Source organism: Nerophis lumbriciformis, linkage group LG23 (genome assembly GCF_033978685.3).
Source record: "Nerophis lumbriciformis linkage group LG23, RoL_Nlum_v2.1, whole genome shotgun sequence".
NCBI classification, from domain to species: domain Eukaryota; kingdom Metazoa; phylum Chordata; class Actinopteri; order Syngnathiformes; family Syngnathidae; genus Nerophis; species Nerophis lumbriciformis.
In genome coordinates this window covers 37,821,661-37,846,024 of record NC_084570.2, presented here as the reverse complement: position 1 = coordinate 37,846,024, position 24,364 = coordinate 37,821,661, and the positions used below count along the sequence as shown (strand labels likewise).

Sequence of the window (24,364 nt, the reverse complement as noted above, 5' to 3'; positions counted from 1 at the left end):
ATAAAAGTGCCGTTCGGTCTTCTAGCCGCCCATAGCGATTTCTACTGGTATGGATTCTTCATTCATCACTCAAAGCAACGTTTGTAAGTTTTACAATATAACTAAAACAAGTCATACTAAAGCGTCCCATGTGTGATGTCTGGAGTGTTTTCATGCATATTTGTACGTGCTATCGCAATGTAATCAAACTAGCGTTGTTAGCATTAGCTAATATGCTAACATGTTTACGAGTGTCTTTGTGTTAGTATTATTAACTTAGAATAGCATTCTTTTTGTATTGTTTCACTTTCACAAGTTCCTTAATGAATGACACAAGGATTCACGCCCTTCTTTTCATTGCGCTATGTTACAAACGCTCCACAGTTGCTGAAACCGATGCAAAGAGTGTTTGTTCTTGAAGCCGAAAAGGTATCAGCTTCATTTTCATTTATGGTTCGGTTAATTGACTGATGGAATATCGGCCCAGACCTGGACAAAAGTGCACAAAGCCTGGTTCGGGCGGTCGTAAAATTTGAGTTTTGCGCAACGGTACCAAATTTCTGTAGTTTTGTGTGTGCTAATAAATGTTATTTGTTTGATAGTCAATTTCTATATTTAAAATGAGCTGATTATAACTGTGCTGTCCAGTTATTGTATCTGGTTTTCTGATTACATTTGCAATGCATTTGTACTTCCAAGACATTGGACTATCTATATTATGTTGTCTGACTAGGAAGCAGCTTTTTCCAGGAAGCTTGAATGTGTTATGTTGCGCCCTACTAAGTGTTTATACTGTAAGTATTGTACTTATTACACACTAGCTGTTTGATTGTAACATTCATCTTAGTTGTAGTTTTCAATAACAAATTTGGGGGTTGTTGAAATCGCTATGTAAAATCACTCATGCTAATAGTAGCCGGTCTATGGCAAATCCCATGTAAATTAGCATCAAGCTAGTGTTTTTTGGAAGCGTGGAGCCTTACTTTTTTTACCTGCTTAGTGGCCTTGTGGTTAGAGTGTCCGCCCTGAGATCGGTAGGCCGTGAGTTCAAACCCCAGCCGAGTCATACCAAAGACTATAAAAATGGGAGCCATTACCTCCCTGCTTGGCACTCAGCATCAAGAGTTGGAATTGGGGGTTAAATCACCAAAAATGATTCCCGGGCGCGGCCACCGCTGCTGCCCACTGCTCCCCTCACCTCCCAGGGGGTGAACAAGGCGATGGGTCAAATGCAGAGGACAAATTTCACCACACCTAGTGTGTGTGTGTGTGTGTGTGTGTGTGTGTGTGTGACTATCATTGGAACTTTAACATTGGAGAGTTTTCTAACGAACGCACTTGCTTTGTTGGTGTTAAAACCTGCAACATTACTTCGAGGGAGTCAGGCTGGGTCCGCCATGAGTGCTGCTTGACTTATTGTTTACGTGAGCCGGAATTTTTTTGTCTACAACCGCACGTAACGTCACATGCAACAAATGTACTGGAACATGGTTGATTTTACGCAATAGAGTAAAGACGAAATCAGGTCAGTGCCTATAAAAGTGCCAAATGCAGTACCCATCCCTACTTGTGGACGTCCACTTGGAGTACCCGGATCTCTGTAGACTACGTTTGGGTCTTAGCACCCCTGTTCAGAGTCAAGTATTATTTTAAAGTTAGTTTAAAAGAAAAACAACAACAATCCTACTGGGAATGGTTGGCATGGTAACAATCGCATTCCAATGAGGTAACTTCCAGTTTGTGGGAGTAGTGGGTGGGGGGGTTGTTCTGACTCGAAAGGTGATGAGGCCCAAGAAACATTGGTCTCTCCCAGTTTCAATAGTCTCTCCAGCTGATGGCCCACCCTCTTAACTCGCTGGAGGCAACAAAACAAAAACCTGCTCTGATCCCAAAACAATTTGCGAGTCACCTCTGCATCCCACAATGCATTGCTTTCTCCGTTGCATTGATGCCGAGGTCTGCGATTGATAAAGGCGTTTAAATCCTAATGGTTTCCATAAAACTCCCTTCAGAGATGGTGTACTCCAAGTGTTTAAACCATGTTATGTTGATTACGTCATGACGTTGGTTCCAGCTCTGAATCCCCTCAACTTCCTTTCAGTCACGGTCTTCAAAAATCTCCACTTTACCTCAGTTGTTTTGTCGGTGATTTGATTTATAGCACCCAGCCCCCAAGGTCTGTTTTTACGGGACGTTACTCTTAATAGGCCGATGTCGATGTTGTGTAACACGAATATGTGCCTCCAGAGCCTGCTTAAATCTATCATAGTCCTCGCTTGTTTGCGCTTCTTTTGCGGGAAGCAGCGCTCAAACGCTCGCTTTTGAAGTTGCAGCTTTTCGTGGTGTCATGAACAAAAAAGCAGGCTTCACTTCACATCTTAAAGTAGCAGTAGAGCGGAAAAACAAGTTACTTCTATATTGAACTATTATCATATTTATCTGATTTATGACACCAAAAAACTTCCAAAGTTTGCAAATAAATAGATATGATCAAAATAGTATTGATCTCCAATCCACTTTATTTATGTAGCACATTTCAAAAAACAATAGAAGTTTCATAAAGTGCTGCACAGAAGTTAAGACATACATACTAGGACAGTCAATAATATAAAACGTTTTACTATCAAAGAATAAATACATAAAAGGAAATAAAATAGACAACTCTAATGCTGGTTTAAAAGCCAAAGAGTAAAAATATGTTTTAAGACGTAATTTAAAACTCCTTAAAGAGGGAGCCAAGAGGGATATTGTTCTACCTCTGTTGTTTAAATTGCTTTTTCGAGACGACAAGAAGAAACTGATCAGCTGACCTCAGAGACCTTGTTTGTGGGGGGTGCTAATCAGTTAAGAGTTTTAAAAACAAACAATAATATTTTAAAATGAATTCTAAAATGAACATAGAGCCAGTGAAGGGATGCTAAAATGTTTTTTAGTGCCAGTTAAAAGGCGAGCAGCAGCATTTCTGACTATCTGCAATCAAGCGATTGAGGCCTGGTTCCTTCCAACGCAGAGGGAGTTGCAGTAGTCCAAACGTGATGAAATAAAAGCATGGAATACCCGCTCAAAGTCGTTAAATGATAAAACTGATTTAATTTTTGCTAAAAGTCTTAGATGATAAAAACAACAGAGTTAATTTGCTTTTCCAATTTCAAATTATTTTCCAACTTAAAACAAATATTTGTGACTGGGTTTTAAATAAGGGATCAGGGGGTCCAGATCTGGAGGGAGCATTCTGTTTGACTTTTGAGTCAAATAAAATGATTTCCGTCTTGTTCTCATTTAAGTTTAGAAAGTTTACCGCAAACCATGCTTTTATGTCCTCACGGAGATTTCCGAACCATTTTGACAGATAATGAGGAAACTAGTCATGTGATCCGTGACGTAGAGGAGGAACCACAGATCCCTTCATCACTAACAACAATGCTAATCATGCAGACTTTGTGAGAGCCAACGACTACTTTGGGGAAAATGATGATCCGGAACCTGATGTTTTTGATATTGAACACAAAGAGGTTGATCTACAAGTTTAAGAAGCTGTGTGCTAAACCGCTCCATCTTTAGTGAAACACTAAACATCATTTAGCAGTTTTGCTAAGTGCTAAACAAGATATACAAATTACTTATTCTACAATGTCTGCTCTCACTGGAATGACGACTGATAGGATGTCCATGTCTTCCCATTTAGATGAAGAATTAATCATGATGCACACAAAGGGTTAACAAGGAAAATTCTCCCTGCAGACACAGAGATGAACAACTTCTAGATGTATGGCTAAATCCTGCTATTATCCATATGAGAGGCATGATTCATCATCTAGAATAACTTTGACGATGCGGGAGCAGCAGGACATCTCACAGTAAAGCAGCAGAGAGCTACTTCGCTGTCTGTATCATTGCGCCGATAAGAAATAGTTGGTCTGCGTTAGTGCTTATAATAACAATATCGCTAATATTAGGTTCATACTCAGATCACGATTATTGTTGTCGGGTTTTGGATGGTTGTTTAGAGAGTTTTGTGGGCGAAATAGAGAGCCCCCGTTGACTACATTGTTAGTGGACTTTTTATGTAACGACTTAGAATGCATTAAAAAAGAAGGGGTTTGTGAATGATAGACAGCACATCTCTCTCTAATATTTGCGTGTTTCCAGTTCGACTAATCCGATAACATGGCCAGAGTGCAGAAGTGTTACGCCAGTGGCGTCAATCTACGGGAATAGCTGCGGATTATTCAAAATGGCTGACTGAATTTGTGGCATTTTGTGATGTTTAAACTGTGTTTTGAAATACTTTGCAGATTGTAAATACAATTCAATATAATATGTACAGTGTATATGTATATATCCAGTAATTATGTCCAAACATTTAATGAAGTCAAGTATAAAAAAGGCAAGAAGAGAAGTATACCGGTAAGTAAACATGTAGAGTAGATATGGCCATATGCATCCACAATACCATTTGACCCAACAGGTATTTAGAAAAATAAACTTGAGACGTTGCACGGGCCGGATTCGGAACCTTTAATGATGATTAATTCAGCTTCCCTGTTTTACTTTAGTGGAACAGCACTGGCAGACCCTGTTGTTCCACCAACATTCCATGTTTGGATGTGATATTAGAGTATTCTCTGTGTAAAAGGCAAAGGTGTTGCTGTGGGACCTTCTGTTATGTTACAGCGCTGATGGCAATCAGTCATCTCTTCCATCCATTTGCTACTGCTTGTCCCTTTCGGGGTCGGCGGGGGGTGCAATCAAATGTTATTCATGAAGCACTTTGCATACATAAAAGAAATGCAACACAACGTGTTTTACTGACTTAATAACAATGCCCAGTCTCACACACCCAAATGAATGCGTGGCTGAGTGCAGAGTAGCCATTTGATTACATGTCCCTTGGCAAGTTTCACTGCAATAAGGCACTTTTGGTAGCTATCCACAAGCTTCTGGCAAGCTTCTGCTTGAATTTTTGACCACTCCTCTTGACAAAATTGGTGCAGTTCAGCTAAATTTGTTGGTTTTCTGACATGGACTTGTTTCTTCAGCATTGTCCACACGTTTAAGTCAGCACTTTGGGAAGGCCATTCTAAAACCTTCATTCTAGCCAGATTTAGCCATTCATTTACCATTTTTGAAGTGTGTTTGTGGTCATTGTCTTGTTGTCCAAGACCCAACCTTTAGGCTGGTGATTTTAGGTTGTCCTGAAGAGTTTGAAGGTAATCCTCCTTTTTCATTGTTCCATTTACTCTCTGTAAAGCACCAGTTCCATTGGCAACAAAACAGGCCCAGAGCATAATACTACCACCACCATGCTTGACGGTAGTCACAGTGTTCCTGGGATTAAAGGCCTCACCTTTTCTCTTCCAAACATATTGCTGGGTATTGTGGCCAAACAGCTCCATTTTTGTTTCATCTGACCACAGAACTTCCCTCCAGAAGGTCTTATCTTTGTCCATGTGATCAGCAGCAAACTTTAGACGAGCCTTAAGGTGTCGCTTCTGGAGCAAGAGCTTCCTTCTTGCATGGTAGCCTCTCAGTCCATGGCGATGCAAAACAGGCTTGACTGTGGACACTGACACCTATGTTCCAGCAGCTTCCAATTCATTGTAGACTTGCTTTTTGGTGGTTCTCGGTTGAGTCTTGATCATCCTGACCAATTTCCTCACAGCAGCAGGTGATAGCTTGCGTTTTCTTCCTGATCGTGGCAGTGACAAAACTGGGCCATGCACTTAATACTTACGAACAATTGTCTGCACAGTTGCTCTTGAGACCTTAAGCTGCTTTGATATGGCTCCAAGTGACTTTCCTGACTTGTTCAAGTCAATTAATATTTTTTTTAGATCTGTGCTGAGTTCCTTTGACTTTCCCATTGTCGCGTTTGTAATCGAGTCTAATGACTGCATCACATGAGCCCTATTTAAATGGGCTCAGAAAAGTCAACAGGTGTGGTCAATCATAATCACTCACATGAAGAGGCCCAGCAGATTAGGATACTTTTTTAAGTAGACCCATAATAAATTCATAAAAGAACCAAACTTCATGAATGTTTTTTGTGACCAATAAGTATGTGCTCCAATCACTCTATCACAAAAAAAATAACAGTTGTATAAATGATTGGAAACTCAAGACAGCCATGACATTATGTTCTTTACAAGTGTATGTAAACTTTTGACCACGACTGTATAAGTAAAACTGTACAGGATAAAGTGCAGCGTTGTCTAAGTCCCTTCTGTCCTTGATGCAGACCTGCAAGAATAGCACAACCTGAAAAAGTGTCTTTGTACGTTTGATGGATGTCTATAAATGTATTTGAAGTGAAATGTTATGTTTTACATGAGGGTTTGGCATCGGACACTGAATCTCCAGGATCAGGTCCATTTCCTTTCATAATCACATTAGTTTCAGCAACCCTGCTCTCGGCTTGCTCTGCGTACATCCGAGGTCAGCACACCGGGGAATTGGCCGTTTTTCCTACATTTTTAGCGGTAAAGTATTATTCTGTGTGAGTCCGTGTTTGGGTTTTCCAGTAAAGCCTGGATGTTACTTAGCGGATGGAAAGAAGGAGCATGTCGTCACAATCCTTGCAGCAATTGTTGGAAGCCAAAGATCCTTTTTGGTGATTCTTTAGGATTGGACTTTACATCAGTGTTGTCCCCATTCTAGTATATAAATGTATTTCGATAATTTTCAAAATAAAGGGGACCACAAAAAATGCTTTATTTGAACAGAAAATGTTATGATACATTAAACATATGTTTCCTATTGCATTCAAATAACAATTTATGCATAAAAAAAGAGTGAACATACAAGACAACTTGTCTTTTAGTAGTAAGTAAACAAACAAAGACTCCTAATTAGTCTGCTGACATATGCAGTAACATATTGTGTCTACCTATTATTTTGTCTGCATTATCAGCCTTCCCGGTAAGGTCTATTCAGATGTACTGGAGAGGAGGCTACGTTGGATAGTCGAACCTCGGATTCAGGAGGAACAGTGTGGTTTTTCGTCCTGGTCGTGGAACTGTGGACCAGCTCTATACTCTCGGCAGGGTCCTTGAGGTTGCATGGGAGTTTGCCCAACAGTCTGCATGTGTTTTGTGGACTTGGAGAAGGCATTCGACCGTGTCCCTCGGGAAGTCCTGTGGGGAGTGCTCAGAGAGTATGGGGTATCGGACTATCTGATTGTGGCGGTTCGCTCCCTGTACGATCAGTGTCAGAGCTTGGTCCACATTGCTGGCAGTAAGTCTGACACGTTTCCAGTGAGGGTTGGACTCCGCCAAGGCTGCCCCTTGTCACTAATTCTGTTCATAACTTTTATGGACAGAATTTCTAGGCGCACCATTATTCCTCTTAATCACGACAAAAAACTAAGTTGTTTTTTGAACAGGAAAAATTCCCGGTTTTCACGAAATTCCTGGAATTCCTAGTACCATTTCTCAATTAAAAAAGTTACTACTTCAACATTTCTCGACCGATTTGAAAAATTCCAACACCAACTATTTCAACTCAATCTGAACATTCAAGGCTTCTAACATATTCCAAAAAATTCCCGCTTTTCCCGAAATTCCTAAATTTCCACGAAGTTCCCATTGATATGAATGGGACCTTTTTCGAAGTTCCACAATTCCCACATTTTGTATCCAATTCAAACTTCAAACCCTTCCAACTTCAAAATATTCAGCCTGTTTAAAATTGTGTGCTCTCCTTCAACTATTTTAAAGAATTCTCGGATTTCCAAGAATTCCCAGTTTTCAGGGACATTTTCCCCATTCAAAATGAATTGTCCATATTTTAAAATTCCACAATTCCCACATTTTTCAACCGATTCAAACCATTCCAACATCAACACTCATCCAACTAACACTTTCCCAAGTTCCAAACCAAATTCCATTTTTCCTGGAAATTCAAACTCTTCAACATTCAAACTATTTTTACATTTATACTACATTCTGTCAGCATTTGAGTTCAACTTCAGCATTGGAGCATTCACACGCTATTCCTTCAGGAATTGCATCACCTCGTTCATCTACTCTCTTACTTCCTGTTTTAACATGTTCTATCTACACCTCTGTTAAAATGTAATAATCACTTATTCTTAGTTCGTATTCTATAGTTTTAGGCGATACTACACATTTTGGTATCGATCTGATACCAAGTAGTTACAGGATCATACATTGGTCATATTCAAGTTCTCTTGAGTCTAGAGACCGTGAAAATAACAAAAGATTTTGTGATAATAAATAATATTGATGTAATCGTTGTAGTACTGGCTATATACGGCTTTAGTAGTTGATATTTGTATAGATCTACCCATTTGTTTACATTGAGGAGCGCTAGCTTGTTAGCGATTAGCTATTGCATCCTCCTACGGTGTGTAGTGAAGCATGTTTAGCCATTCCTTGTCCTCCAGTGATAATAATACATGTAAGAAACATACTTTATTTGTCAATATGGAGGCTGGGATTAGTGATAGAGAAGTAGCTAAAGCACTGCGGACCGACGTTAGCTGCTAGCTAGCTAGCGAGGACTTGCACTGCATTGAGTTTGAGTTGAGTTTGAGTTTATTTTGAACATGCATGCATACAACATGATACATCACAATTTCCAGTTTCTCTTTTCAACATGTTCGAAAAGGAGTAGGAAGAAGCAGAGTTTATTTAATCCTACCCCTTTTCTTCTACATAACAGTTGCTAAAACTTTTGTTCACTTCCTGTTCTCAATTTATTCACAATATACTCCATAAGTAATCACAATAAAAATAAATAAAGAGCACTCGGTGAAGTAAGTTACATTTCATATGGTGAGATGAGTAAGATTATTTTGAAAATGAATGAATGGATGAAATAAATTCAGAATGTTCATCATGGTTCTTCTTCTTTGTACTTTGTAAACACTTTAAGTTTGAAGAGTTTCTTGAAGTGGATCATATTAGTACATTGTTTGATTTCTTTGCTTAATCCATTCCATAATTTAATTCCACATACAGATATACTGAAGGTCTTAAGTGTTGTATGTGTTTTAAATTACATTTTTCTCTAAGATTATATTTATCTTCTTTTTTTGAGAAGAATAGTTGTATATTTATAAAGTTTGCTTTGTGTATAATTTTAGCTGTTTGCAAATTCACTATGTTGTGGATTTTCAGTATTTTTGATTCAATAAATAAAGGGTTTGTATGTTCTCTATATCCAACATTATGTATTATTCTAACTGATCTTTTTTGTAACACCGTTAATGAATAAAGTGTACTTTTGTAGTTATTACCCCATATTTCTATACACTTTAACAATAACTCAGATGTAGTAACACTAGCGAGCAGTAGAAAATATGAAGTAATTTTTGATCTAGAACATGTTTTGCTTTATTCATTATTGACGTGTTTCTTGCTACTTTGTTGTATACATTTTACATGAGATTTCCAGTTCAATTTATCATCAATCATTATACCTAGAAATTTGGTTTCATTTACTCTTTCAATTTCTATTCTGTCTATTTGTGTTTGACTATGTCTTCTACTGTTACCAAATAGCATTATTTTAGTTTTACTGAGATTCAAAGATAGTTTTTGTCAAACCATCTTTTTAAAAGAACTACGTCACCTCTGTCGGTAGTTTTGAAGGCAAAATACGTCCAATCGACCTCTTCTGTGCTCTGTATGTGTGTTGACTCACACGCGCCTCGGCTCATATTCCCGGCGATGTCACTACTGCGCGCCATGAAAAATGAAAGTACCGGTATTTTCAAAGGCAGTATAGTAGCTTTTGTAAGTGGTTAGTACCGCAATACTTGGTTAGTACCATTATAGTGGTTTTACCCCTGGACATTTAAGACCAAAAGTGTGGCTGAAGTTTTTGTAATCCAAGTCTTTGCCATTCAAGCTTGATAGCAAACCTGTTTGTGCAGTACTAGGAAAGCCACTGCGGGTTCATACATGCTGCTATAAAATGGTCTTTTTTTTTAACATCTAATGGTCTCTCCGGTTACTTTGCCTTGTTGACATTATAAAGTCAACTGACCGAACAAACCCTTTCACCGAACAGTATCGGTTTCTTTTTCTTCCCTCTTAGTGAAGGACTCGCATTGCTAACATCCAGCAGGAATTTCACCTGGAAAGTAATTCGATTTCGGGACATGTTCCAAATAAGGTTGATAGATGATTTGTCATTCAGGAGTTGGACTTCAGCTCAGCAGGTTTGAGTTAGGATGTGATGATTCTTGACGGTAGTTTTAAGAGCTGCTGTGCTGAGAACATGATGTGTGAACCTTGTCATCTGGCTGTGTTTACTTTGGCCTTCCTGGGGGGGGGGGGGGGGGGCTGGCAGCCAGCCAGATGGCTCTAGCTACAAGAGAGACAACTCGTATTCACCATTGTCTCCTCTGATGAAAACTGTATCTTTGGCCCTTAAAGGGGAACTGCACTTTTTTGGAATTTCATACAAGACAACATTTTTATTTTTTTGCATTCTAAAATCATCTCATTCTCGGTGGCTAGCAATGCAGCTAATGTTAGCAATCAATTCTACCTCTAAATCACTTTAAAAGTGCATTAAAAAACCATCAACAATACTTCATTTACGTTCTGTAACCTGTATAATAACCAAACTGTAGCAACATTGTTATCATAAGACTGAACACTGAGGGAATCTTTTTACTAGCGTACTAACACATCACCATGCTACGTTATTAGCCATAAAAGCTAACTACGGAAAGAGATAAATTAGCTTCGCGACACGAAACACGTTTGAGTTTGTAATACACAACACTGTGATAGGACCCCAATCTGTACTGAGTGAAAAACATGAACAATCATATTACAGTATCTGTAAAAGTATTATTTCATGTTTTGTTTGTACACAGCTAGCCAGACAGCATATGTACTGTAGTTGTAATAACACAAATGACGTCCGGCGTGTATCATGATCAATATAAAGTGTGACTCACTCCATGGACAGTTGTCTGTTTGGTCCAGCTGACCAATGACATTTTTTTCTGTTTATTTGGGTAACCACTCCATTTATGTGGAAATAGCTTGGCTTCAAATTCCACATTTTGCAGCATCGAGTCACTTTTTCCATCTGCTCCGTCTCACTCTTCCTTCATGCTCGCTTCAAGAAGCAGCAGTTCATCCTCTGTAGATTCAGCTTCAAAAAGATAAGGTTGTGAATCCTCATTTGTCTAAAAATAGTATTCTTCGTTTGTTTGTTACCAAGTCTGCCATGATTAGAACACGCACACGCCTTGTTTACGGAAGTCAGACACACGTTGTTGCCAGAAGTCGAAAGTGAGCTGCTATGGAAACGGAAATAAATGCGCCAAAGAACTAGTTCCGGCATTGATTAGAATGACCAAAATAGGGTAAATATTGTACATATGACATATTGTTATGAAGGTGTCTATTACTACATTATGTATATATATATATATATATATATATATATATATATATATATATATATATATACATGCAGTGTGTATATTGTACATATTACATATATGTGGGGCGGTATAGCTCGGTTGGTAGAGTGGCCGTGCCAGCAACTTGTGGGTTCCTGGTTCGATCCCCGCTTCCGCCAACCTAGTCACTGCCGTAGGGTCTTTGGGCAAGACACTTTATCCACCTGCTCCCAGTGCCACCCACACAGGTTTAAATGTAACTTAGATATTGGGTTTCACTATGTAAAGCGCTTTGAGTCACTAGAGAAAAGCGTTATATAAATATAATTCACCTCACTATTGTTATGAAGGTGTCTGTTACTACATTATATATATACTTGCAGTGTGTATATTGTACATATTACATATTGTTATGAAGGTGTATGTTCCTACATTATATATATACTTGCAGTGTGTATATTGTACATATTACATATTGTTTTGAAGGTGTCTGTTACTACATTATATATGTACTTGCAGTGTGTATATTGTACATATTACATATTGTTAAGGTGTCTGTTACTACATTAGGTATATACTTGCAGTGTGTATATTGTACATATTACATATAGTTATGAAGGTGTCTGTTACTACATTATATATATACTTGCAGTGTGTATATAAAACGTGGATGGAGGGTTTTGAAGTTGTTTTAGAGACTTTGAAGACTACAACATCTTGCAAGTGTTTTTATCATCTCTAAAATAAATAAAAAAGAGACGTGTGTTCTTGTCTCTCATAATGATTGTGAACCATAAGAGAAATTAAAAAAAAAAAAAGTGCAGTTCCCCTTTAAAGCCTGAACCACTAATTCATTGACAGAACATTCCAATTATTTGAAACAGGAGCTTTTGTTGATCCTTCTAAACCGATCTTTTTAAAACATTTGTTTTACAAAAATCAATTTCCAAATATGATTTTCAATTTGTATCATATTTGACACAGCTGCTCCCAAAATGTTATTTTTATAACAAAGCAAAAAATTATGCAATACGCAGAAATATATATCATGCTATTTACTAACATAGAAACATTTTTGTCGTCATCTTCCCCCAGCTGCTCCACATCACTTGAATTCACCTCAATGTTGTAATTATTTACCGTATAAAAAACGTACAAAATATCAACATCGTTATGTATTTTTTAATGTGATTTTTTTTTTCTCATAAAAATCAGAAAGTTATGATTTTATTATTACAACTCACACTGAATAGTCACCACAAATTAATACAGCAAATGTTATATGTATATTTTACCTCTAAATATACCATATTGTGTAATATGAACATTAAATTAGTATTTTTTACAACATGTAAAGATTGTATGTTGCTCCATGCTATTAATAATGCCTGAAATGCAATAACATGCCAGGTGACTGAGTTACATTTTATACTTGTTGGTTCACTTTTACTCCAAAATATGTTAGGAAATATTTTGTAATTTTACATTGCATCCCCTGATTTACTCTTCATACTGATGTGTCAGCAAATAATAGTTTTTTTTTAAACTTATCCCTTTTAAAATTTGGCAAAGTTTGCCTTAAAAAAATCAGGTGTTTTTGGTTTCTTATTTGAGGCAATCTTGCAGTACGACTGGACAGCCCTCTGATAAGTCAATTACTGCCCTCGTGTGGATTAAACCTTCTAAAAACAGTTTAAAAAAATAAAAAATAATAAAAGGGTAAACAGGTGAAATGTACCGAGAAAAAGTTGCAATGTTGACTCTAATAACACAAAAATGCCATGCATGCTGTTTTTTTCTTTAAAATTGTCATTGCTCAAAAATAATAATGAATCAAAATCAATTTTATGAATCATTGACATATTTAAGGCTCCAATCACTTCACATCTATATTCCAATTTGAAATATTTTGGGGGGAAAGTATTGCATATTTGTCATGAAAAACAAAGATGTCTTTGCAAAAAGGGATTAAAACAAACAAACAAACAAAAAAAAGTAAAAGCTTATAATCGATTGATAGATCTGAAGTTAATCTAGGGATTTGAACAACACCCTTTTGGATCCCCAATCATTGCTCAAAAATAATAATACATTAAAATCTATGTTAGGAAATATTGACATATTCAGGGCAGAAGTTACTTCACACCAAATATTCCACTTTGAATTTTTGGAGAGGAAATTATTGCATATTTAAAAACTGATTTTTGACTAAAACGTAAAAATATTAGTAAAAACTTTATACCGACATATCTAAAGTTGAGATTTTCAGCATTTAATTATAGTACAAAAAAAGACTTATTTTTAATATTTTAATGCCTAAGACACTTCTGGGTCCTCCATCCATCCATTTTCTACCGCTTGTCCCTTTCGGGATCGCGGGGGGTGCTGGAGCCTATCTCAGCTGCATTCGGGCGGAAGGCAGGGTACACCCTGAACAAGTCGCCACCTCATCGCAGACTTCTAGGTCCTGTGGGACAAAAGTTGAAGGGTTAAAAACATGATGGTTTTGAAAATGAAAAATATCAAAATAGCGCCCGCATGCTTTCATTTTTTAGTGGAAAAAGTCATATTTTGTTGGAGGATGAAATACGTCACTCCAGTACAAATATGTCTATTAAAGTCCAGATTGTAGGAAGACCATGGAGCGTCCATGTCAATCATCCAGGTATCAAAGAGTTGAGTGTTGTCTGTGGTCTTCAGGACTCTGTTAAGAGTGTCGTCATGTGCGGGTCCTCTGAAGTAAGGCATGCTGGGAATATTAATTGTAGCTGTCGGTATTCATTCAGGCTTTTTATGGCATTGTGACCAGGACTGTGCGTAAAAGCTACTTTTCTGAGAAGAAGGCCGAGGTAGAGTCCTCAGGAACTTTTCAAACGCTTCATTGTACTGACGTATCGGCAGCGGCTCGCTCGTGGGCCTTTTAGTGGAGGTGCCTTTCACAGGAGTGTTTCCAGATGTGTGCACATCAGACTCTTTCCTCAAACAATAAACAATTCATTCTCCAGAAAACAATTCTCTACATTGCCAAAAATCCAACTGCTCAACATTCTTTGTAGCTTAGCAATGTTTCTTGATAAACGTGGTCTGATAGATGAAGGAAGTGTTTACTCTTATCACTTCAATAGTAAACATTTTTGTTTGTGTCTTTACGGCTTTGAAGTTATTCTCAAATATGACTAATCATATCATCCACCTGCTCAAAATCTCCCCAAACGTGTCCCATTTGTGTGTGCTGCACGCACAACATCTTTTGTCTAACTCTTAGCGTTGTTATGTGGTGGGGCTGCTTATAAATACCATGTTCACATAAAAACTATAAAAGTTAATAGGCAAAAATTGTTGCAGCACAAACGTATGGGACAAGTTTGGAGAGATGTTCCCAGCAGGCACAAGACATTGAAACAACGTTGATAACTGGTTGAATAGGTCCTGATGTTGAGCAACACAAATACAATGTTGGAACAACATGCTTCTTGTCAACGTTTAAACAATGTTGGGTTCTGAAGTTGATTTGACCATTGAATTTTGGTCATTTCCCAACCAATATTCGACAACACAAATACAACGTTGAAACATGTTCTTTGACAACGTTTAATCAATGTTGGGTTCTGACGTTGATTTGACCATTGAAATGTGGTCATTTCCCAACCAATATTCTACAACACAAATACGTTGAAACAACGTACTTTTTAAACACAATCAAAGTTGGGTTGTGATGTTTATTTAACCAATGAATTTGGGTCATTTCCCAACCAATATTCTACAACACAAATACAACGTTGAAACAACATGCTTTTTGACGATGTTTAATCAATGTTGGGTTGTGATGTTGATTTGACATTGAAATTTGGTCATTTCCCAACCAAATTAAAATTTGACTAATTGTCCAGCGCTAATTGAATGTTACTAACATAAAAACTATAATAGACAAAACAAATGTCAAATTGCAGTCCAGAATGTTGGTATCCTTAAAGCTATGACTCTTCTTGACTAAAAAGAAGGTTAATAAGTCAAGAACAGATGGATTTTGTTTGAATAAAACGTTCTAATAGCACATCTTTGTCTCCGTCTCACAGTATCAACAACAAACTGCAACAGCCAGAAGCTGCGTCGGGTGTGCTGGAGTACGCCATGAAACATTTTGGTGAACTGGTGAGTTTTGCTTCATCAGTACATGTCAATGAATGAACGCATCAAAAACGCTTCATTTATTCAAGCCATGAAGGTTCCAGGGTGCAAATGCTTATTGTATATTTCAAAGTGTCAGAAGGACTGGAGCCTAAGATGTTATCTTAAGTTCTGTTAGACTTAGTAATTGTTCCTGTCCACAGTACCTTTAATCAAGTCTATCACGGGTGGTCTTAAGTCTGCATCCACCTCTGCAGCTCACGTGAGCCACGCACCCGCAGAACTCTGTGTTCCAAAAAAAGCAACATGTGGGAAAGCCATTTGCTCGCATGACTTGTCAGCAAAAAAACAAAAAAAAAGGGTGCTGTATTATGTTTACTATATATCATCGGTGTCATAACTCGTTTCATAGCAGTTATGGCTGCTCGTAACTGTGGATAATATATTATTAATATTCATGGATAGAGATTCACTTCATGATATTATGACACAATTTCGGATGCATTTTGATGATTTTACATAGACTAACAATAACAATCTGTAGATTTTATGATCAAAACTGGTAGTTCGGTCTTAAAATAGTATTTTGTAAAGGTAAAAGGTATCGATCTAATCACTGTTGATTGTATACTTTTGATATTTGTATCGATCCACCCACATTTAAGAGCTGTAACTTAGCGGTATAGTATGGTAGCATGTTTAGCTCTTCCTCGTCCTCCAGAGAAACATGTGAGGGCAGGCATTCACTTTTTGTCATGGGGGGTCCTGACAAAAATGGATGTCCTACACTGCTGGGGCTTCGTCTGTCCAAACTGATTACTAGGTGTAGGACAACACATGGTTAATGTAACCATGTGTTGGAAATTATTTAAGACTTTATCGTGTCCTAAAAATGATATGATATGATATTAATTATGATATTAATGACATTGTAAAGGACTGTTATTGATCTGATGTCGATGTGCTAAAACCTTTTTCTTGGAATTCAATGTATTCTTGGTTGCCAAAAAGGCTTTCAAAGTAATATTTTGATATTGACACATCTCGTCTATGCATTAATTTAAATCAATCAATCAAATCAATCACAATATTACTTTGAATCACTTTGGCAACCATAGGTTGTCATTTGTGGTAAATGTCAGCTTTTTAAAGGCTACTTCAACACGTAAACAGTACAGTAAGTACATTATTATCATATATGTATTTCTCTTAAGGGTAACCTAATAATTTATGCACAGATGAGATGTGTCAATGTCAAAGTATTACCTTGAATCACTTTTTGGCAACCACTTAGTTGTCGTTAGGGGTAAATGTCAGCTTTTTAAAGGGTACTTCAACACGTAAACAGTACAGTATGTACTTTATTTTCATATGTGTAACTACCTTAAACATAATCTAGTAATTGATGCACAGATGGGATGTGTCAATATCACAATATTACTTTGATTCACTTTTTAGCAACCACTAAGTTGTCATTTGGGGTAAATTTCAGCTTTTTAAAGGGTACTTCAACACGTAAACAGTACAGTATGTACTTTATCATCATATATGTAACTCTCTTAAGGGTAAACCTCATACTTTATGTAGAGATGAGACTTGTCAATATCAAAATATTATATTGAATCACTTTTTGGCAACCACTAAGTTGTCGTCTAGGGTAAATTTTAGTTTTTTAAAGGGTACTTCAACACGTAAACAGTACAGTATGTACTTTATTATTATATATGTAACTCTCTCAAGGGTAACCTAATAATTTATGCAGAGATGAGACTTGTCAATATCAAAGTATTATATCGAATCACTTTTTGGCAACCACTAAGTTGTTGTTTGGGGTAAATTTCAGTTTTTTAAAGGGTACTTATACACGTAAACAGCACAGTATGTACTTTTTTTTAATCTGGATCGGCATTTTCCCATGCCTTGCCGATACGCATTTTTTGGCAAATATCGGCGGCCGATCCGATCCAAATATCGGATCGGGACATCCCTAGTTGGGTTGCTATCAGCATACTTCAGTCATCAACAATTATACATTTATACAATTATACAACAATTATATCATCTGAAATACATGTTGTTTTTTGGCAAATATCGGCGGCCGATCCGATCCAAATATCGGATCGGGACATCCCTAGTTGGGTTGCTATCAGCATACTTCAGTCATCAACAATTATACATTTATACAATTATACAACAATTATATCATCTGAAATACATGTTGTTTTTTTAACTGTGTATTACTCCAAATGAAAAAAATAGTACCATAGTCGACAAAGCTGCCAGTTGTTTTTTGACCGTAAAATCTATTTTTATTTTTACAGTGTGACAGATATTAAAGTATTTAATTTCATTTGGACAACAATTACATTTTTGTCAAGTATAATAATATAATAGTTTTAATATGAATAAATCATTTACAAGTTTTACATTCATGTCTTTGTTCTTTCAAAATGAAAAGCAAAAATACGTTTAGTAAGAGAAGATAAAATACTTTATTGATGTGAGCCACATAAAATGATGCGGCGGGCCAAATCTGGCCCTCGGGTCTTGAGTTTGACACCTGTGCTATAAAGTGTATGTTCTATGCATGCTTGTGATTCCTCCTCCACCTGCAATAGCAGCGTACTGGAAATAATTCTAAATGGAGGAAGATGTCTGCTTTCTATCAGGTTCATCGAAAGAGGATGTAATGCCTCCTGCCAAATATATCAACAATAAATAAGTATTGCCAAGGGCCCAGTGCCGCTCTGTATGATTTACCAATTGCCAAGTCCATTGCCAAGAGTTTGTCTTTGGAGTTTACGTGTGAACTGGTGCTCTGAGTTACACTTTGAAGTCTTGCTATTTTATTATTACCATAATACAACTACTGTACATGATACAGATCTTTATCTTACGGGTTTTCCTTGTCACTCACATAAGTTCCATTCAAGTTTCTGATGTGTGCCGTATTTTCCAGATGATAGAGGGCGGATATATACCTTGTGAAATTAGTTATTTACACCGAAATATTCTGTAAATGTTTATTTACTTACCTTAATTGTTTCCAAATGGTGTCTGTAACACGGCAGTAAAATGGATGATCAAACAAAACAGAAGTCGTCATCATGGACCCACTTGCTGCGCAAGCTAGCTCTCCAATCAGCTAAACAGACTCAATAACTCCACGGTGACGTTTTGGTTAATTTACAAAACTGAAACGATACAAAGAGAATGCCATTGTAAGTTAATGTGGAGGTTGCCCTCCCGTGGGTCCTCCAGACCACCAAGCATCGACATGAGAGCCCGGGTTTCAGGATGTAATATGGGTTTATTTTCAGGGTTTTCCATTCTTTTGCTTTTTCAGCACAAAGTTTGTCTCTCTGGGTTCGTGTCTGTGTCGCTCTCGCTCTCGCTTGTGCTCTCGCTCCAGCTCCAACCACTCTCTCCTCCCGGCTGCTGCCTTTTAACAGAGCGACAGGTGATAAGATAACCAGGCCCAGGTGGGCCATCTACGCACCTGTCGCTGATCTCGAAGCCGGTCCTGGCACACCCCGCTTCGCTGCAGGTCCACAGGCCACGCCCCCCTCCACAGTTAATAATACTAACACAGACACTCGTAAACGTGTTAGCATATTAGCTGATGCTAACGACGCTAGCTTGATTACATTACGATAGCACGTACAAACATGCATGAAAACACTGCTACAGACATCACTTACGGCAGTGGTCCCCAACCGTGGCCCGGTACCGGGCCGCGGACCGTGAATCGACCGTGAATCGATTGGTACCGGCCGGACAAGAAATTAAAAAAAAAATAAAAAAAGTTTAAAAATTTATTTTTTTATTTTTTTATTAAATCAACATAAAAAACACAAGATACACTTACAATTAGTATTTAATAGTCCCGGTCCGTGGGACACATTTTCAAGCGTTGACCGGTCCGCAGTTACAAAAAGGTTGGGGACCACTGACTTACGGGACGCTTTAGTAAGTAAGAATTGTTTTAATTATATTGTAAAACTTACAAACGTTGCTTGGAGTGATGAAGGAAGCATCCATACGAGTAGAAACGCTATGGACGATTAGAAGACGAAATGGTATTTGTACTTCCGGTTGGAGGCTCAGTCCAAACAGAAAGACCCTGCAGTGAGTGAACTCATCCAAAAGATGGCGCTATAGCACTATCAATAACACACATATTCAGTATATTTGCTTTGTTTTTTTTGTTTTTAACTCTTTAAGAAAAATCCAATAATTAGCCGCATCTTTTTCTGAGCTGCAGGCTTCAAAGCGCAGAAAAAAAGTAGTGGCTTAAAGTCCGGAATGTACGATAATATTACATTATTAATATTAACAACAATATTATTACAGATTCATGCACAAGTACTTCCAGACCTGAGTGCATACACATATAAATACATTATTGTATAAGATATATTTCATACATTATTAGATAATACAAAAGTTAAAAATAAATGCAATTGCATGCAGTACATGTATGGTTTTTCTGTCTAAACAGAATGAACAAATACTTTTAGGAAAAAAAGTACTTTTTTGACACATAACATTTCCAGGCTTTTCCAGACTTATCTAAAATGATGTAGGGGCCAAATATGGCCCTTGAATTTGACACCTGTGGGAAAATATTCCCTTAACATTAGAAAATGAATGTTCAAATGTTTTGCGGAAACATTTTATTGTTTTACCCATTCAATGGGACCAACTAATGGATGGAAGAGTGAAACATTTCATCCTCTGGCCAGGAAATCCAAGCCACCTGGTACGAGAAGCTCCACGAGTGGGAAGACGCCCTGGTGGCGTACGACAAGAAGATCGACTTGAACAAGGAGGACCCAGAGCTCATCCTGGGCAGGATGCGCTGCTTGGAGGCCCTGGGAGAATGGTAATATTGTTATTCTTAGAGTAATCAGTGTACAGCTTTCAGCATAGCCTCTAAAACAGAGATGGTCATTTGACTTAGTCCAAATGTGAAACATATTTGGGCAGTGATTTCTTTCAAGCTGCACAATCATTGATGGCATGTCTGCTCTGAAAACAAAGAACAGTTTTTCAATGTACCGTATTTTCCGCACTATTAGCCGCACCTAAAAACCACAAATTTACTCAAAAGCTGACAGTGCGGCTTATAACCCGGTGCGCTTTATATATGGATTAATATTAAGATTCATTTTCATAAAGTTTAGGTCTCGCAACTACGGTAAACAGCCGCCATCTTTTTTCCCCGTAGAAGAGGAAGTGCTTCTTCTTCTACGGCAAGCAACCGCCAAGGTAAGCACCCGCCCCCATAGAACAGGAAGCGCTTCTTCTTCTACTGTAAGCAACCACCCGCCCCCGTAGAAGAAGAAGAAGCGCGCGGATATTACGTTTCATTTCCTTTGTGTGTTTACATCTGTAAAGACCACAAAATGGCTCCTACTAAGCGACAGGTTTCCGGTTCATGAAAAGACGCAATCTCTCCATCCGCACACGGACTACTATTTCACAGCAACTGCCTAAAGACTTTCAAGAAAAGCTGGCTACTTTCCGTGCATATTGTAAAAACAAGATAGCTGAAAAAAAGATCCGGCCAGAGAACATTATCAACATGGACGAGGTTCCACTGACTTTTGATATTCCTGTGAACCGCACTGTGGATACAACGGGAGCACGTACGGTGAATATTCGCACCACAGGGAATGAGAAGTCATCCTTCACTGTGGTTCTAGCTTGCCATGCTAATGGCCAGAAACTTCCACCCATGGTGATATTCAAAAGGAAGACCTTGCCAAAAGAGACCTTTCCAGCCGGCGTCATCATAAAAGCTAACTCGAAGGGATGGATGGATGAAGAAAAGATGAGCGAGTGGTTAAGGGAAGTTTACGCGAAGAGGCCGGGTGGCTTTTTTCACGCAGCTCCGTCCATGTTGATATACGACTCCATGCGCCCACATCACGCTGGTTTTTAATATATTATTAAAGTTTGACTGACCTATCTGACTGTTTTTTTTGACATTCCCTTTAGCGCAGTTAGATGCGGCTTATAACACGGGGCGGCTTATAGGTGGACAAAGTTTTGAAATATGCCGTTCATTGAAGGCGCGGCTTATAACCCAGGGCGGCTTATGGTGCGGAAAATACGGTATACTAACGCAATGTAAAAAATGGCCGTAGATTTTAGCGATAAAAACTGGCAGCTCAGTCGCCAGAATGTTAACGAAATAACACAATTTGCAGTCATTTGGTGTAAAAAAACCTTTGTAAAATTGATGGTCAAATTCTGGCGACTGAGTGGCCATTTTTCAAACCGTAATATATATAGATTTTTGTTTTCTTACAGGCTAACTAGTTTCCTTTGCATTTGCCACCCCTGCTCTACTGTAAAGTTGTGACGTTTTGACGCTGTATGGAGAGGATCATCGCACTTCCAAACGGAGCATCCTCCACAAGTCTAATGTGTCTGGGTAGCATCTTAAAGCCATCAGATGAAATATAGAGGAGGAGCTGCAGAAAATTAACTTTGTCAATGATTTCTGCTGAAGCCTTGAGTCCACTTCATTCAAAACTAGGTTTTATAAGTAAGTCATATATTGTTATTTCTTTGAACTTTCAACCTTCTAAAAACAGCTTCAGACCTATCCATAGATATAACGTTTTTTATGTGGGTATTGTTTTTTTTTAGGTTTTATGCTCTTTTTGTAAAGAACAAACATGTTTTATGATGGGAAAAACACAAAATATTCATAATTTCCAAAAAGTAGTTACAAAGTGGAATACTTTAGATGAGATAATTACAGCCATAAATTGGTCAATAATTCATAACTAAACTGATTTTGATGCATTATTATTTTTGGAACTATGACAGTTTTTTTTCTTCGATAGACTCACATTATCCCTTCTTAGCCCAAAAATGGTCACGCTCAAAAAAAGTGTGGTTAGTAAGTCATATATAATTTTTTTTCAAAGTTTCAAAATTTTTAATTCTTCGACAGTTTCAGACCTATTCATAGATATAAAGTTGTTATATATTTGTCATTTTTAAAAATGTTTTTGCTCTTTTTGGAGCGCAAGACAAGAACTAAAACACTACACACAGGAAAACAGCAAAAAAGTCTAAACAAGTCAGGGTGTGATGTGACAGGTGGTGATAGTACACCTACTTTGAAACAAGAGCTATATTGATGCATGCTTGGTTATGGTTTAAAGTCATATCCAACAATTGCGACAACAACTTTTTACTGTCAACTGAGTTCTGTTTTTTTAAGGATTTCTGCTGGTGGTGTGCCTCTGCAAAAAAGGTTGAAAAACACTGACTTAAGTAAAACAGAAAAAATGGAGGACATTTTGTTGTTAACTCGTATCGGACATGATATCGCACTTTTTACATAGAGGCCGATATCATCGCATACTTATTTTTTTGCTGACTAATGTCCGATTTTAGTATTGGATAATAAATACATTTTATGCCTTGCCTTTTCCAGACTGTACTGACAAAACACATTTCAGGGGGAGGGATTACAAGATGAAAATAAAAAAAAGAGTTTCTTCCCAATTGAGCAAAGTAATTTAATCCGGAAAGAATGAAAGGTTACAGAAACGTCAGATGTGGAGGCTGCTTCTCGCTAGTCTTGAGAAGTCGTGACGGCGAGCAGATGGCCGTCTACTTACGTAACTGTCCCGTCTCTTTTTGTCAACCCTGTCACTCCGCTAAATGTTTGTTTTTCAACACCACCGTTTTGACCAAGTTGTGTTCTAATGCTGGTCCCACTATTACGCAAGGCTTGAGGGGGTCAAAGGAGAAAACACATCCAACACTCCTGTCAAAGAGCTTCGATACAGGTTTGATCAAAAATAATAGGACAGAGTTTGAATTCTCATAGCGTCAAAGGACAACACAAGTTGTCCCAGCTTTGACATAGGCGAGGAAAAACCTGCAGTGAAAGGAAACCAGCGACAGTAATCAGGATATTATTGGAAAATTAAGCCAGCCGTAACGTCCAGAAGGACTGGAGTCCTTGCTGTCTCACGTTGTAAATACATGTTGTGATGGAACTTTACTCCTCAGCCTCCAATTTGTATTGCATTTCAACATAATTGTTACCATTTGGAAATAATGGAAACTTCCTCATAAAAAAATCCTATCACTATACCCGCAATGTAGCATTTTCATATTGGAGCCCAAGTCTTTCATTCTAAGTCTGGAATAATAAGAGGTGACTCAATTATGTATACCTTGTGAAATAAGTTATTTACACAGAATGTTTATTTACCTTCATTGTTTCCAAACAGTGTCTGTAACACGACAGTAAAATGGGTGATCAAACACAACAGAAGTCATGGTCATGGGCCCACTAGCTGCGCAAGCTACCTCTCCAATCAGCTAAACAGACTCAATAACTCCACGGTAACGTTTCGGTGAATCTACCGAGGAATTTGTGAAAGTGAAACAATACAAAAAGAATGTAATTTTAAGTTAATAATACTAACACGGACACTTGTAAACCTGTTAGCTAATGCTACTGACACTAGCTTGATTACATGACGATAAGACATGCACGAAAACACTCCCACAGACGTCACACATGGGACGCTTTAGTAAGTAGGAATTGTTTAATTATATATTGTAAAACCTACAAACGTTAATTGGAGTGATAAATGAAGAAGCCATACGAGTAGAAATGCTATGGACAAATAGGGAACTGAACGGCACATGTACTTCCGGTTGAAAGCTTTAAACAGAAGGAAACACTTTCACAGACATTCGCCCAGCTGCACCTGCAGTGAGCAAACTTGTCCAAAAGGTGGCGCCATAGCACAAACAATAACACACCTATGCAGTTCCAATCAGCTTAACAGACTCAATAACTCCACGGTGACGTTTTGGTGAATT

General features: G+C 37.9%; 1 protein-coding gene across 1 annotated transcript in view; it reads left to right on the top strand.

The window, feature by feature from the left end:
* The window catches only part of mtor (mechanistic target of rapamycin kinase), a 277,393-nt gene that overhangs the window by 126,076 nt on the left and 126,953 nt on the right, over positions 1-24,364 (top strand). The window contains exons 29-30 of the mRNA XM_061985591.2: positions 15,445-15,520; positions 20,242-20,381. Coding sequence (XP_061841575.1) covers positions 15,445-15,520; positions 20,242-20,381 — 216 coding nt within the window. The remainder of the gene's footprint in view (positions 1-15,444; positions 15,521-20,241; positions 20,382-24,364) is intronic.